General features: G+C 38.1%; 1 protein-coding gene across 5 annotated transcripts in view; it reads left to right on the top strand.

Annotated features, from left to right (window-relative positions):
* PRICKLE2 (prickle planar cell polarity protein 2) overlaps window positions 1-12217 on the top strand; it is a 365346-nt gene that overhangs the window by 245727 nt on the left and 107402 nt on the right. For all 5 annotated transcript variants that reach the window (XM_032290396.1, XM_032290397.1, XM_032290399.1 and 2 more), the window contains one exon: window positions 7088-7271. In XM_032290396.1, coding sequence (XP_032146287.1) covers window positions 7088-7271 — 184 coding nt within the window. The remainder of the gene's footprint in view (window positions 1-7087; window positions 7272-12217) is intronic.

The raw sequence follows: 12217 nt of genomic DNA, 5'->3' as shown, positions 1-12217 counted from the left end.
ATTGCCCAGAATTGCTGAGGCCATCAAATGTATTGGTAAAACCCACACCTGTTTTTAAACCACAGTCTGAGGTACCCCTTTCTAACTAGGAGGCTACTACAGAAGAGTGGCCTTCAGCTGTGCTTGGAGAACCAGCTGCATCACAATCACGAGGCACGCTGGTAAAAATGCACATTCCTGAGCCTGCCTCAGACCTATCCAATTAGAGTCACTGGGACATCCTACTATTCCCCATGCAGTTCCGTGTAATGTCTTGGCAACCAGATATTCCATTTCCCACAACTAGAATTATTATTTATATAAGAATTTCATGATTAGGAATTATCTCTTAAAAGCCATTAACAGCCTCTGTATTTTTTCTTCTTTCCATCTAGCAAATTATCAAGCACCTACTTCATATTTTGGCACATGCTGGAAATGATTTAGTGGCGTCCGGGAAGTATGGTGGTTTTCAGACTTGTGGCCTTGGAACCTTGAGGACTTCAAGGCCGTGACTGTGCCTGGAGTTGGGGGAAGAGGTCAAGCTTGGGAGAAGTTGGGCTCATGGCCTTCTTCTCCCACATCAACTCGGGCAGCCCTGTTTTCTGTTTTGAGTTGCCATATATGAATTCTTTTACAAAATATATTTTCCTTTCATTAAAAAAGGGTGGGAGGGGAATAAAAGAGACAGAAGGAAAGTAAAAAACAGACTTAATGATGTTTGCAATCTCATTCGAATCTCAATTTCTACAATTTGCTACTTGAACTTGTTAAAAATCATGTTCTAAAGGAAGATCCCTTTTTTTGCCTTCATTTTATCACTTCTCACATAAAATAAGACCTGGTGGTTCAGGGTTCGGTGTTGTAAATAACCTGTCAAAATCTCACGGAGAAGTATTCCCGCCACCAACCCTGCCACTAGTCTACTCATGATGAATCCTTTCATGTAATGGCAGGCAAGTAAATTGGTATAAATTGTTAGTCATTTTCCAAATGATAATGATCACTGGTGCAGATGACCAAGTTACTTGGAAATAGTTAAACAGAGGGCCTTCACCTAACGATACTATGTATGCCTTGGAAGGGCCGACTAGGGCTTCTGAGACAAGGAAGCCATGATTTAATGCAACAGCATTGGGGTGGAGGATTTGCAGAGCTTGTTTTGGGGTAGAGGAGAATGCAGAATCTCCCCTCTCTGAATCATGGCTTATTCCTCAGAAACCTGTCATTCACAAACCCAATTATGTGCAGGTAGAATGTCAGCTCTGACAGAATGAAACCAATGCACTCTTTGCATGTTTTTGTTTTGTTTTGTTTTGTTTTGTTTTGTTTTTTTAATGAAATCCTGCTTTACTAGCAGGTTCTATTTTCATAAATGTCTATTTAAAAAAAAATCCAAATCATGTATTCACACACCTCTGAATATGTTTCATTCAGGTGAAAAGCTTTAATCAGTGTGTTGAAAGAGAGCTGTTGGGTGTTGCTGTGTACGTTTTACCAAAGAGGGAGATATACAGGAATGAAGAGAAATCCTTTTAGTGTTACCTCTGACCATCTACCCCTTCTGAGAGTCTGGGCCTTGGGTTTCCAATTTATAGATGGAGGTTATTAAATTAGCCATTTTCAAAGCCTGCCATGGAATCACTCAAAGGTTGAAAATTCTTTACAAAGAAAAATGTCTTGCCATGGAGTGCCAGTTAATTATAAATGAGTGGAAGGCAGGCAGCTAGCATGGAAAACAGATAAGGTCCTTGTGGCTTTGATTTACAATTTAGCATTTAGGGTCTTTTTTTTTCCTTTGTTCCCCCCTCCTTGCTTTTGCTTTTGTGTGTGAGGTGGTTGTTTTTGTTGCTGTTGTTGTTCAGAAGTAAAAGAGTATTCTGTGGTTGGAATCAGATAGATTTTCTATAAGTAACTTTTTGGTTCAGTGGTCAGATAGAGCCTACTTTGAGTCCCTGTTCTGCTCACTATTTAGGGTCGATTAACTGCTCTGAGCAGTTCAGTTGCTTAACTGCTTACAAGCCGCTTAACCACTCTGTGCCTTTGTTTTCTTCTGTGGGAAGTGGAGATAATATTTCCTTTCTTGCAGGACTGATAGGAGAGTCTGGGATCATGTATTTAAGGTATAAAGCAACTCATATGGCTCTGCGTATGCCCCCTCCCTATCCTGCTGCTTCTTTTTGATTTTCTGTAGCACTTGCTGCCTTTAATATACTATGTGATTGAATGGCTTGTTAAATGTATTGTATGTTTCTCCCCTCTGAGAACGTAGGCTGAGAGGGCAGGGATCTTTGTCTTGGTTAGGCACCCAAGTACCTAGAGCAGGCCTTGGTACCTGGTTAGTGCTTGGCAGTTATTTGGGTTTGTTGTTGTTGCTATTGTTGTTGTTGTTGTGTGTATGTGTGTGTTTTGAGACAGGGTTTCACTCTGTCACCCAGTGCAGCAGTGTGATCTGGGCTCACAGCAACCTCTACCTCCTGGGTTCAAGCAATTCGCATACCTCAACCTCCAGAGTAGCTGGGACTACAGTTGCTCCCCACCATGCTCAGCTGACTGTGTGTGTGTGTGTATTTTTAGTGGAGACAGTGTTGCACCATTTGGCCAGGATGGTCTTGAACACCTGGCCTCAAGTGATATACAGCTTCAACTCCCACCCCCTTCTCTTTTCTGTTTATCTTTCTACTTGTTGACGCTCATTCTGGATATGATCATGCATTCCTTCTTTGCTTTCTTCTTGTTTTTATTTCTTCTCCTGGAGTCTCAGTTCATTAGATCATGTCCATCTAACATTAGTGTGCTCTTCCCTCTATAATTATTCCCTGAATAAATGAGTTTCATTGGTGGATATATTGGGACTGAATTTGGTAAAGGTTTTCTACATTTCAGTGTTCAAGTATGACTTTCTAGTAAAAAGCATTAGTCACCAAAAAGCTTACTCAATTTCCTTAAATACATTTAAACTTTTTTTCCTTGAGTCATAAACTGGCATAAAAATTTCTTGGGGGAAATAAACTGACTGCTTCCCAACAGACCTGACCGCTGTACAGTAGCTGGTTAATTAAAGACTTACTGTTCAAATGAGTTCTGACTATTTTTAAAAAGCAATGAGCAGGGCTTGGATGGAAATTCTTTGAGTTTGGAGATGCAAAAACCAAGGTGTGTATTCTGTCTGTGTATATTTCTGATCTGATGAGAAGCAGGAAATGGGGGAATCTGACAAGCCTAACTTGGCCAGACTAAACTGATTTGGTTTATTCAAGTACATTTTTGTGTCAAAATTCACACACAACACTCTAATACAATAAGGACATAAAACAACTAATTATCTTGATAGACGCAGAAAATGCATTTGACAAAATCCAACACCCTTTTGTGGTAAAAACAACAAGCTAGCATAAAAGAGAACTTCCTCTACCTGATAAAGATCATCTGCAAATAACTCACGGCTAACATAATACTTAATGCTGAAAGACTGGGTGCTTTCCCTTAAGATCAAGAACAAGACAAGATGTTCACCCTTGCTGCTTCTATTGAACATTGTACTAGAGGTTCTAACCTTGGCAATAAGACATGACAAAGAAGTAAAAGACATCATATTGAAAAGGAAAAAGTAAAACTATCTCTGTTTGTGTACGATATGGTCTTATATATAGAAAATTCTAAAGGAAAGGACACACACAAACACACACGCACACACACACACACACACACACACGTGCCTAAACTAATACAACTAATAAATGATTTCAGCAAGATTGTATGATTCAACCTCAATATAAAAATAATTTATGTTTCTATACAATAGCAATCTGAAAATGAAATTGAGCACAATTCTAATTGTAATAGCATCAAAAAGCTAAAATACTTAGGAATAAACTTACAAGAAGTGCAAGCCTTGTGCCTAAAAACCACAAAATATCATTGAAAGAAATTAAAGTAGATTTAAATAAATGGAAGGATAGCCTGTGTTCATAGATTGGCAGACTTAATATTAAAATGGCAATACTCTTCAAATTGATAAATTGATCTACAAAGTGTATCTGTCAAAACTGTAGCTGGCTTTTTTTTTTTTTTCTTTTTGCACCAATTGACAAACTAATCCTAAAATTCATATATTATGAATGCAAATGCAAGGGACCAAGAAGAGCCAAAACAGTTTTTTAAGAGAAGAACAAAATTTTATGACTCATATATACTTCATGATTTTAAAACTTACTACAGAACTGCAGTCATTAAGACAATGTGGTACTGGCACAAGGATGGACCTGCAGACCATTGGAATAGAACTGAATGTTCAGAAGAAACTCTTACAGCTCTGGTCAGTTGATTTTTTTGACAAGAGTACCAAGGCAATTCAATGGGGAAACATTATCCTTTTCAATAAATACTGCTGAAACAACTGGATAGCCACATGAGAATGAAGGTAGACTCCTACTTCGTGCTATATGCAAAAATTAACTCAAAATGAATCACAGACCTAAATGTAAGAGCCAAAACCATACATCTCAAATTAAAATGTAAGAATACATCTTTATGACCATGTGTTATGCAATGGCTTCTTAGAAATTATTTAAAAAACAAAAGCAACAACAAAAATAAATTAGTCTTCATGAAAATAAAAAACTTTCGTGCTCAACATATGTCATCAAGAAAAGTGAAAAGACAGCCCAGAAAATGGAAGAAAAAATGTTCCTATCATATATCTGATAAAGGACTTGTATCAGAAAATATGTGAAGAACACTTAACCAATGAAAAAAAAAATTAGAACATAACCCAGTGAAAAAAAATGGACTAAGGACCTGGATAGACATTTCTCTATTCTAAGAAGATACATAATAAACACATAAAAAGCTATTCAACATCGGTAGCCATTAGGGAAATGCAGATCAGAACCACAATAAAATACTGTTTTATATCCACTATAGTAGCTAAAATAAAAGAAGACAGACAATAACGAATGTGACAAGAATGTGGAGAAAATGGAATACTCATTCATCAATGGTGGGAATGTACAAAGGTGCAGATATTTTGGAAAGCAGTTCGGCAGTTCCTCAAAATGTTAAATCTAAAGTTGCTATATGACCTAGCAATTTCATTTCTAGGAATATACCCAAGAGAATTAAAAACATATATATACGACTGAACAGCGGCTCACACCTGTAATCCCAGCACTTTGGGAGGCCAAGGCAGGTGGCTCATGAGGTCAGGAGTTTAAGACCAGCCTGGCCAACATGGAGAAACCCCATCGCTACTAAAAATACAAATATTTACTGGGCGTGGTGGCAAACACCTGTAGTCCCAGCTACTTGGGAGGCTGAGGCAGAAGAATTGCTTCAACCTGGGAGACAGAGGAAGCAGTGAGCAGAGATCACACCACTGCACTCCAGCCTGGGTGACAGAGCGAGACTCTGTCTCAAACAAACAAGCAAACAAAAAATTAGCCAAGCATGGTAGCATGCATCTATGTGGTCCCAGCTACTTGAGAGGCTGAGGCAGGAGGATCACTTGAGCCCAGGAGGTCAAGGCTGCGATGAGCCATGATTGCGTCACTCCATGCCATCCTGGGAGACAATGAGACCCTGTCTCAAAAAACAAAACAAAACACATAGCCACACAAAAACTTCTACGTAAGTAATCGGAGCAGTATTACAAAAGCCATAGGTGAGAATAGTCCAAATGTCTACCAACTGATCAATGAAAAATGTGATGTATCCATGCAATGGCATATTATGTAGCAATAAAAGGGAATGAAGAATTGGTACATGCTACAACTTGGATGAACCTTGAAACATCATTATGTATGAAAGAAGCCAACTTCAAAAGACCACATATTATATGATTTCATTTATATGAAATGTCCAAAATAGGCAAAACTATAGAGACAGAAAATAAGTGGTTGTCAGAGCCTGGGGGACAAGGGGATATGGGAAGTAACTCCCAATGCTCCTGGGGTTTCTTTTTGTGGAGGATGAAAATGCTCTAAAATAAAATAGTGGTGATTTACAATTCTAAATGTATTAAGAGTCTGTGAATTGTACACTTCAAAATGGTGAGTTTTATGGTATGTACATTGTATCTTAACAAAGCTGTTATTAAAACATTCAGGTATATCTGGGGATTAAAATTCTGGGTTCTCTCATCATCTTTATAAGGTGCTACTGAAACTAATAATTAAAAAAAAAAGAGTGCACATGAAATAACTTATTTCCTTAAAATTTTCCTCCTCTATTCTTTTTAATCTATTTTATTGGTGGAAGCTAGAAATGCTTTTGTGTTGCTGACATCAACATATTTATTGCTTCATCATTTCTGTAGCTATGGATAAGAGAACAGATGGTAACCTTAAAAGAGAAATGTTCAGTTTGGGAGATTTTTATCTTTGGCTGCTACCTTTTGAAATAATTCACATGCATGATCTTCTTGTATATAAAAAACCCCACCAACATAGGGAAAATTTGGGTTTCTAATTAGAATTCCAAACCTACAGGGATCTTTAGTGGAGGTGAAATTGTCTTTCCTATGAGATCTTAGGGCCAGATTTGCTTCATGAGAAAAAAATATGTTTGCTCTTCTTAAAGAAAATTTTACCTGCATTTTTAAACCATTTTTTTTTTTTCATTTTCCAGGGCTTAAGAACCTTTTATAAAAACAGTATGTTGTCAGTACTTGTTAAATCTACAAGTAATATTTCAGCAATTAAATATACAAAATACAGCATATGTATTTTGTATATTTAATTGCTGTTTCCATCCAGGAAATTGTGATCATGGGCCATATCCAGTGGTCTACTTAGTAAAATAAAAACTATATTACCATTCCACTTGGGGTATTGATTTAGAAGAGAAGGCTGGGGTCCACATGTAAACACCCTTAGCTTGCTTACCTGGTGGCCTCTGACCTTTCATGCTGTTTTCACATGCGTGTGCCACACCTTCTGCAAAGACAGGCATGTTCTGGATCGCTGCCCATGGTGCCTTTGTCTGAAGCCCATTGCCAAGGAATGTGTTTATGGTTTGGCATCCAAGGGCTCGTGACTGGCAGGCTCTTGAAAAAAAAAAAAAGGTTTATTTTTCCTTCTTTCTAACCTGCTACCTTTACTGCCTGCAGGAAGATCTGCCTGCACTGCAAGTGTCCCCAGGAGGAGCACATGGTGACAGTGATGCCGCTGGAGATGGAGAAGACCATCAGCAAACTCATGTTTGACTTTCAGAGGAACTCGACCTCAGATGATGACTCAGGCTGTGCCTTGGAAGAGTATGCCTGGGTCCCGCCGGGTCTGAAGCCTGAACAGGTACCATTCTGGACTGGAGCATGCTGGCAGTTTAGGTGTTTCACTTTGTCTTGCTGGCCTTTCCTAATTCCAGTTCTGTAGGAAGAGCAGACTTTGCTGATTCAGAGAAGTGGTGGAACTAAATAAGTTGAAGACGACAGGGACCCAATGGAAAATGATGAAGGGAAATGAAATTGAGCCAGGAGTGATCCATTGCTAATTCATTCTGTATTGTCATTATTAACTGTTACCAGGGTTGTCTAGAAACGTCTCAGAAACATTGGCCTTAAAACATTAGAGGCCGGGTGCAGTGGCTCACGCCTGTAATCCCAGTACTTTGGGAGGCCTAGGCGGGTGGATCACGAGGTCAGGAGGTAGAGACCATCCTGGTCAACATGGTGAAACCCCGTCTCTACTAGAGATACAAAAAATCAGCTGGGCATGGTGGCACATGCCTGTAATCCCAGCTACTCGGGAGGCTGAGGCAGGAGAATTGCCTGAACCCAGGACGCGGAGGTTGCGGTGAGCCGAGATTGCGCCGAGCCGAGATTGCGCCATTGCACTCCAGCCTGGGTAACAAGAGTGAAACTCCGTCTCAAAAAAAAAAAAAAAAAAAAAGCATTAGAGAGTGAAACTTGGTTTTGAGGGTGGAGAATAAGAGTTCTACATTGGCTCTGAGTCTTTACAGTAAGATTCTTTAGAAAAAAGAGTGAGGAAGGGCAAATTTTCCTTATTCTTCCTAGCGATTATGCTGTGTTCAAATATTAAGTTTTTGGCCTCACTTTACGAAGAAAGATGCAAAAAGATGCTGGCATTTCCCGAAATCTCTCAGCACCACCCAAAGACTGCAAACGTTGTTGACTTGAAGAAAAGACCTTTGTGGCAGATGAAATCAGCCACCCAAGTATTATTTGTTTAACTAGCAAGATATTATTTAAAGTTTTGATTAGGCCGGGCACGGTGGCTCACACCTATAATCCCAACACTTTGGGAGATCGAGGTGGGTGGGTCACAAGGTCAGGAGTTCAAGACCAGCCTGGCCAAGATGGTGAAACCCCGTCTCAACTAAAACTACAAAAATTAACTGGGCGTGGTAGCACACGCCTATAATCCTAGCTATTCGGAAGGCTGAGGCAGAGAGCTGCTTAAACCTGGGAGGCAGAGGTTGCAGTGAGTCGAGGTCACACCACCGCACTCCAGCCTAGGTAACTGAGCAAGACTCCGTCTTAAAAAATAAATAAAATTAGCTACTAATACTTTTAAATGAGGTATTTTTCATGTAAGGGAAGGTATACCACATTTTTCTCAGTGACATATAGCCTCTTTTTTTGTGTTTGTTGGTACTTAAAATTTTCTCCTCTACCAGCCCCATGTTGTTTAAGAAGCTCTTTTATAAACTGGGTATTTTCATTATCTTTCCCGTGAGACTCTGAAGTGCCAGAATCTGAAGTGTTTGACCACTGTTGACTTTCTCTGACACATAAAATTTCTTTCTCAGGACATCTTCTCTGTGTCTGTCAAAACGTTTTAAAGCTTAAACAGCCATTGAAATTTTAACTCAGGAACTTTAGGTGTGATAATGCTTTTAGAGAAAATTCTTTTTTCTAAGTCTTTTTTTTAACTTTTATTTTCAGTTCATGGGTACATGTGCAGGTTTGTCACACAGATAAACTTTTGTCATGGGAGTTTATTGTACAGACTATTTCATCACCCAGATATTAAGCCTAGTACCCATTAGTTATTTTTCCTGACCCTCTCCCTCCTCCCAGCCTGCACTCTCTGATAGGGCCCAATGTGTGTAGTTCCCTGCTCTGTGTCCATGTGTTCTCATCATTTAGCTCCCACTGCGTGAGAACATGGAGTATTTGGTTTTGTTTCTCCATTAGTTTGCTAAGGGTAATGGCCTCCAACTCTATGCATATTTCTGCAAAGAATATGATCTTGTGCTTTTTTTGTGACTACATAGTATTCCATTGTGTATATGAGTCAAATATCTAGACTCTATAAGGAACTTAAACAAATTTACAAGAAAAAAAACCCATTAAAAGTGGGCAAATGACATGAACAGTTACTTTTCAAAAGAAGGTATGCATGAGGCCAACAAGCATATGTAAAAAAGCTCAACATCACTGATCATTAGAGAAATGGAAATCAAAACCACAGTGAGATACCATCCCACACCAGTCAGAATGGCTATTATTAAAAAGTCAAAAAAAATAGCAGATGCTAATGAGGTTGCGAAGACAAAGGAACGCTTATACATTGTTGGTGAGAGCATAAATAGTTCAGCCATTGTGGAAGACAGTGTGACAATTCCTCAAAGATTTAAAAAACATTAATACCATTTGACCCAGCAATCGCATTACTGGTTATAGACCCAAAGGAATATAAATTGTTCTGTTATAAAGACACATGCACATGTTATATTCATTGAAGCACTATTCATATAGTAAAGATGTGGCATCAACCTAAATCCCCATCAGCGACAGGCTGGATAGAGAAAATTCTTCATAATTAAGGAGAACCCAAGAATTCACCAATAGCTTAAGAGTGGTGATACTAATATAATGTCATTGATTAACCATTGCTCATTTTCATCTAATTTTGAAGTTGCAAATTGACAGATGAGATCAGGGACACAGTATTTGTTTAGCCAGCAAGGTACTATTTTAAAATTTAATTTGTTACTAATATTTCAAAATTAGAGATTTTTCATGGAAAAGTTTCTACGTGTGTCTTGAAAATTTGAAGATCTGAAGTCTCATTCTTGTAAGGATATAATTGGCTGGAGTTGAGTGATGACCATTCCTTTTACACAAAATTTGATCACACCAAATCATCCCAGTCTCTACAAAGTCCGTTTTATCCTTTTGTGTTACCTTCCTAAACCCTACAGGCACTTCAGTTTTGTGATCTCTGTTCTAATTCTCACCACAGGAGAGAAAATGTCTTAGAATAGAAACACTCTCAGAAAATAATCTCCATGAGAATTGAAGATAATTCTCTGTTGGGTTATTAACAGGAAGAAAGGAGTGCTTTCTTCCATTTGTGAGTTGAGGTTACATGTTTCTTCTGTTTTAGTAAAGATTTTATTATTAAATAATTAGATTAAGAAGAATGAGAGTGTTCGAGTTTGTTTAGACACTCAAGAGAGGTAGTGGCTGACTGAGTAACTTTGTTTGACATTGCCATTCTACAATTGAACAATGCATTTTCATACTTAGATACACCTGTGAGCTTGTTTCATTTTCTTGCTAACCTCATTTCCAACAACTTCTAAGCAGCCCATTTTTCTTTTGTTCACCTGAAGGACAGTACTTCCTGCTAAATTGGGCTCTGAATTTTCCATAGTTAAGGTTTTGTCAGTTTCCTGCTTAAATAGAGTCTTCTCTAAGACCATTAAACATCATTCCATGAAATGGATATTCATAGAAAACTTACTACTCATATTGACCCAAGAAAACTGACAATTGCAGAAGCTAGGGTTTTGATTAAATTTGTGATTTCAAAAGTGAGTACTAATAGTATTTTTGGAGGCCCCTTGACTCATTCAAAATGAATGTCTTTAGACAGCATAAATCTGAAATTTCTTTGATTTGTTTTGAAAGAAAATTATTTATGCCGTTAAACAAGGGGTTTGAATTATGTCAAATGAAAGGGTAGTCCCATCTCTAATAATTCTGTTGTTCTTTGGGTCGTTTTCCCTATTTCTTACACTTACTCAAATCTTTATGACACAGATGATTAGAAAAGGAAATAGCTCTGCAGAGAGAGAAAATCTTCTCAAGTTATTTGAAGAATTCTATAGCTGCCTAATAAAATGAGTCTATATTAACAGTGTTTGAAGGGATCATATTGCATGGAAGAAATGGGCTTCAAAATTTTAAATTAGATCTTTTAAAGTCTATTACATACAGCACTGTTTTTGAATTTAAAGGTTTTTTTTAGAAAGCTGTCTAGCATTCTGTAAGAAAAATTTGAGTTCCTAAATGCCCTAATTACTAATAAAAATTCTGATGTTTAATATCATATTAGTTGTTTGAGAAAGTCTATTTTTCTATCAAGAGAAATTACAGTGAATGTAATAATGCTTTGTCCTGGACGCAAAATATTACAGACTAGTTAGGGTTGAGAGTAATGTAGTTTCATTTTTGTTAGAAACCTTTCATTTCCCTCCCAGGTTGTGGGCTGGTAATATACCTTCAGGTGATACTCTTACTTACTCTATTTCTTCTGAGAAGTGCCTTCAATTGAATATAATGCAAACTACAGTCACCTCGCTTTTGGGGAAGTGTTCTTGAATATGGGCATTTAATTTCATAAAAATTCACTAGCTGTAAAACCCAACCTTTTAAAAACAGTGTGAAAATAAATATAACAGATGATGCCAGAAAGGAAAGGCATTTGTCTTGTAATCTCTAATGACTGAACTGAAAACTAATCAGAGAAGTTATTCAGATCCTTTGCCTCTGCTCACTCCAAATAAGGTGTTTAATGTCATCCAGAGAGCTCATGGTAGCAGAACAGAGGGCTGGAATCTGCCCCTAGTTGACCATCTGAAATCATTTTTTTTTAAGAGACAGGGTTTTGCTGCCACCCAGGCTGGAGTGCAGTTGTGAGATCACAGCTCACTGTGACCTTGAACTCCTGGGCTTAAGGGAACCCTCTTGCTTCAATCCTAAGTAGCTGGAACTACAGGAACACACTGCCACACCCAGCTAATTTTTGTAAAGATTTTTTTTTTTTTTTTTTGGAGAGTTGGGGGTCTCATTATGTTGCCCAGGCTGGTCTTGAACTCCTGACTTCAAGGAATTCTCCCAAAGTGCCGAGATTACAGGTGTGGGCTACCGTGCCTGGTCTGAAGCCATTTTTAAGGCTTCAATTTCAAATTCCAACAGTGAATAGTGTATACCCTTTCTCTTTGAGATGCTAGGATGATATATTTACAGTAGATAATATTAAAGTAA

The sequence above is a fragment of the Sapajus apella genome, unplaced genomic scaffold, assembly GCF_009761245.1.
Source record: "Sapajus apella isolate SASKATOON/1434 unplaced genomic scaffold, GSC_monkey_1.0 scaffold23, whole genome shotgun sequence".
NCBI lineage: Eukaryota > Metazoa > Chordata > Mammalia > Primates > Cebidae > Sapajus > Sapajus apella.
Note: the sequence above shows the minus strand (reverse complement) of the source record. Positions and strands in the feature narration are given on the sequence as shown.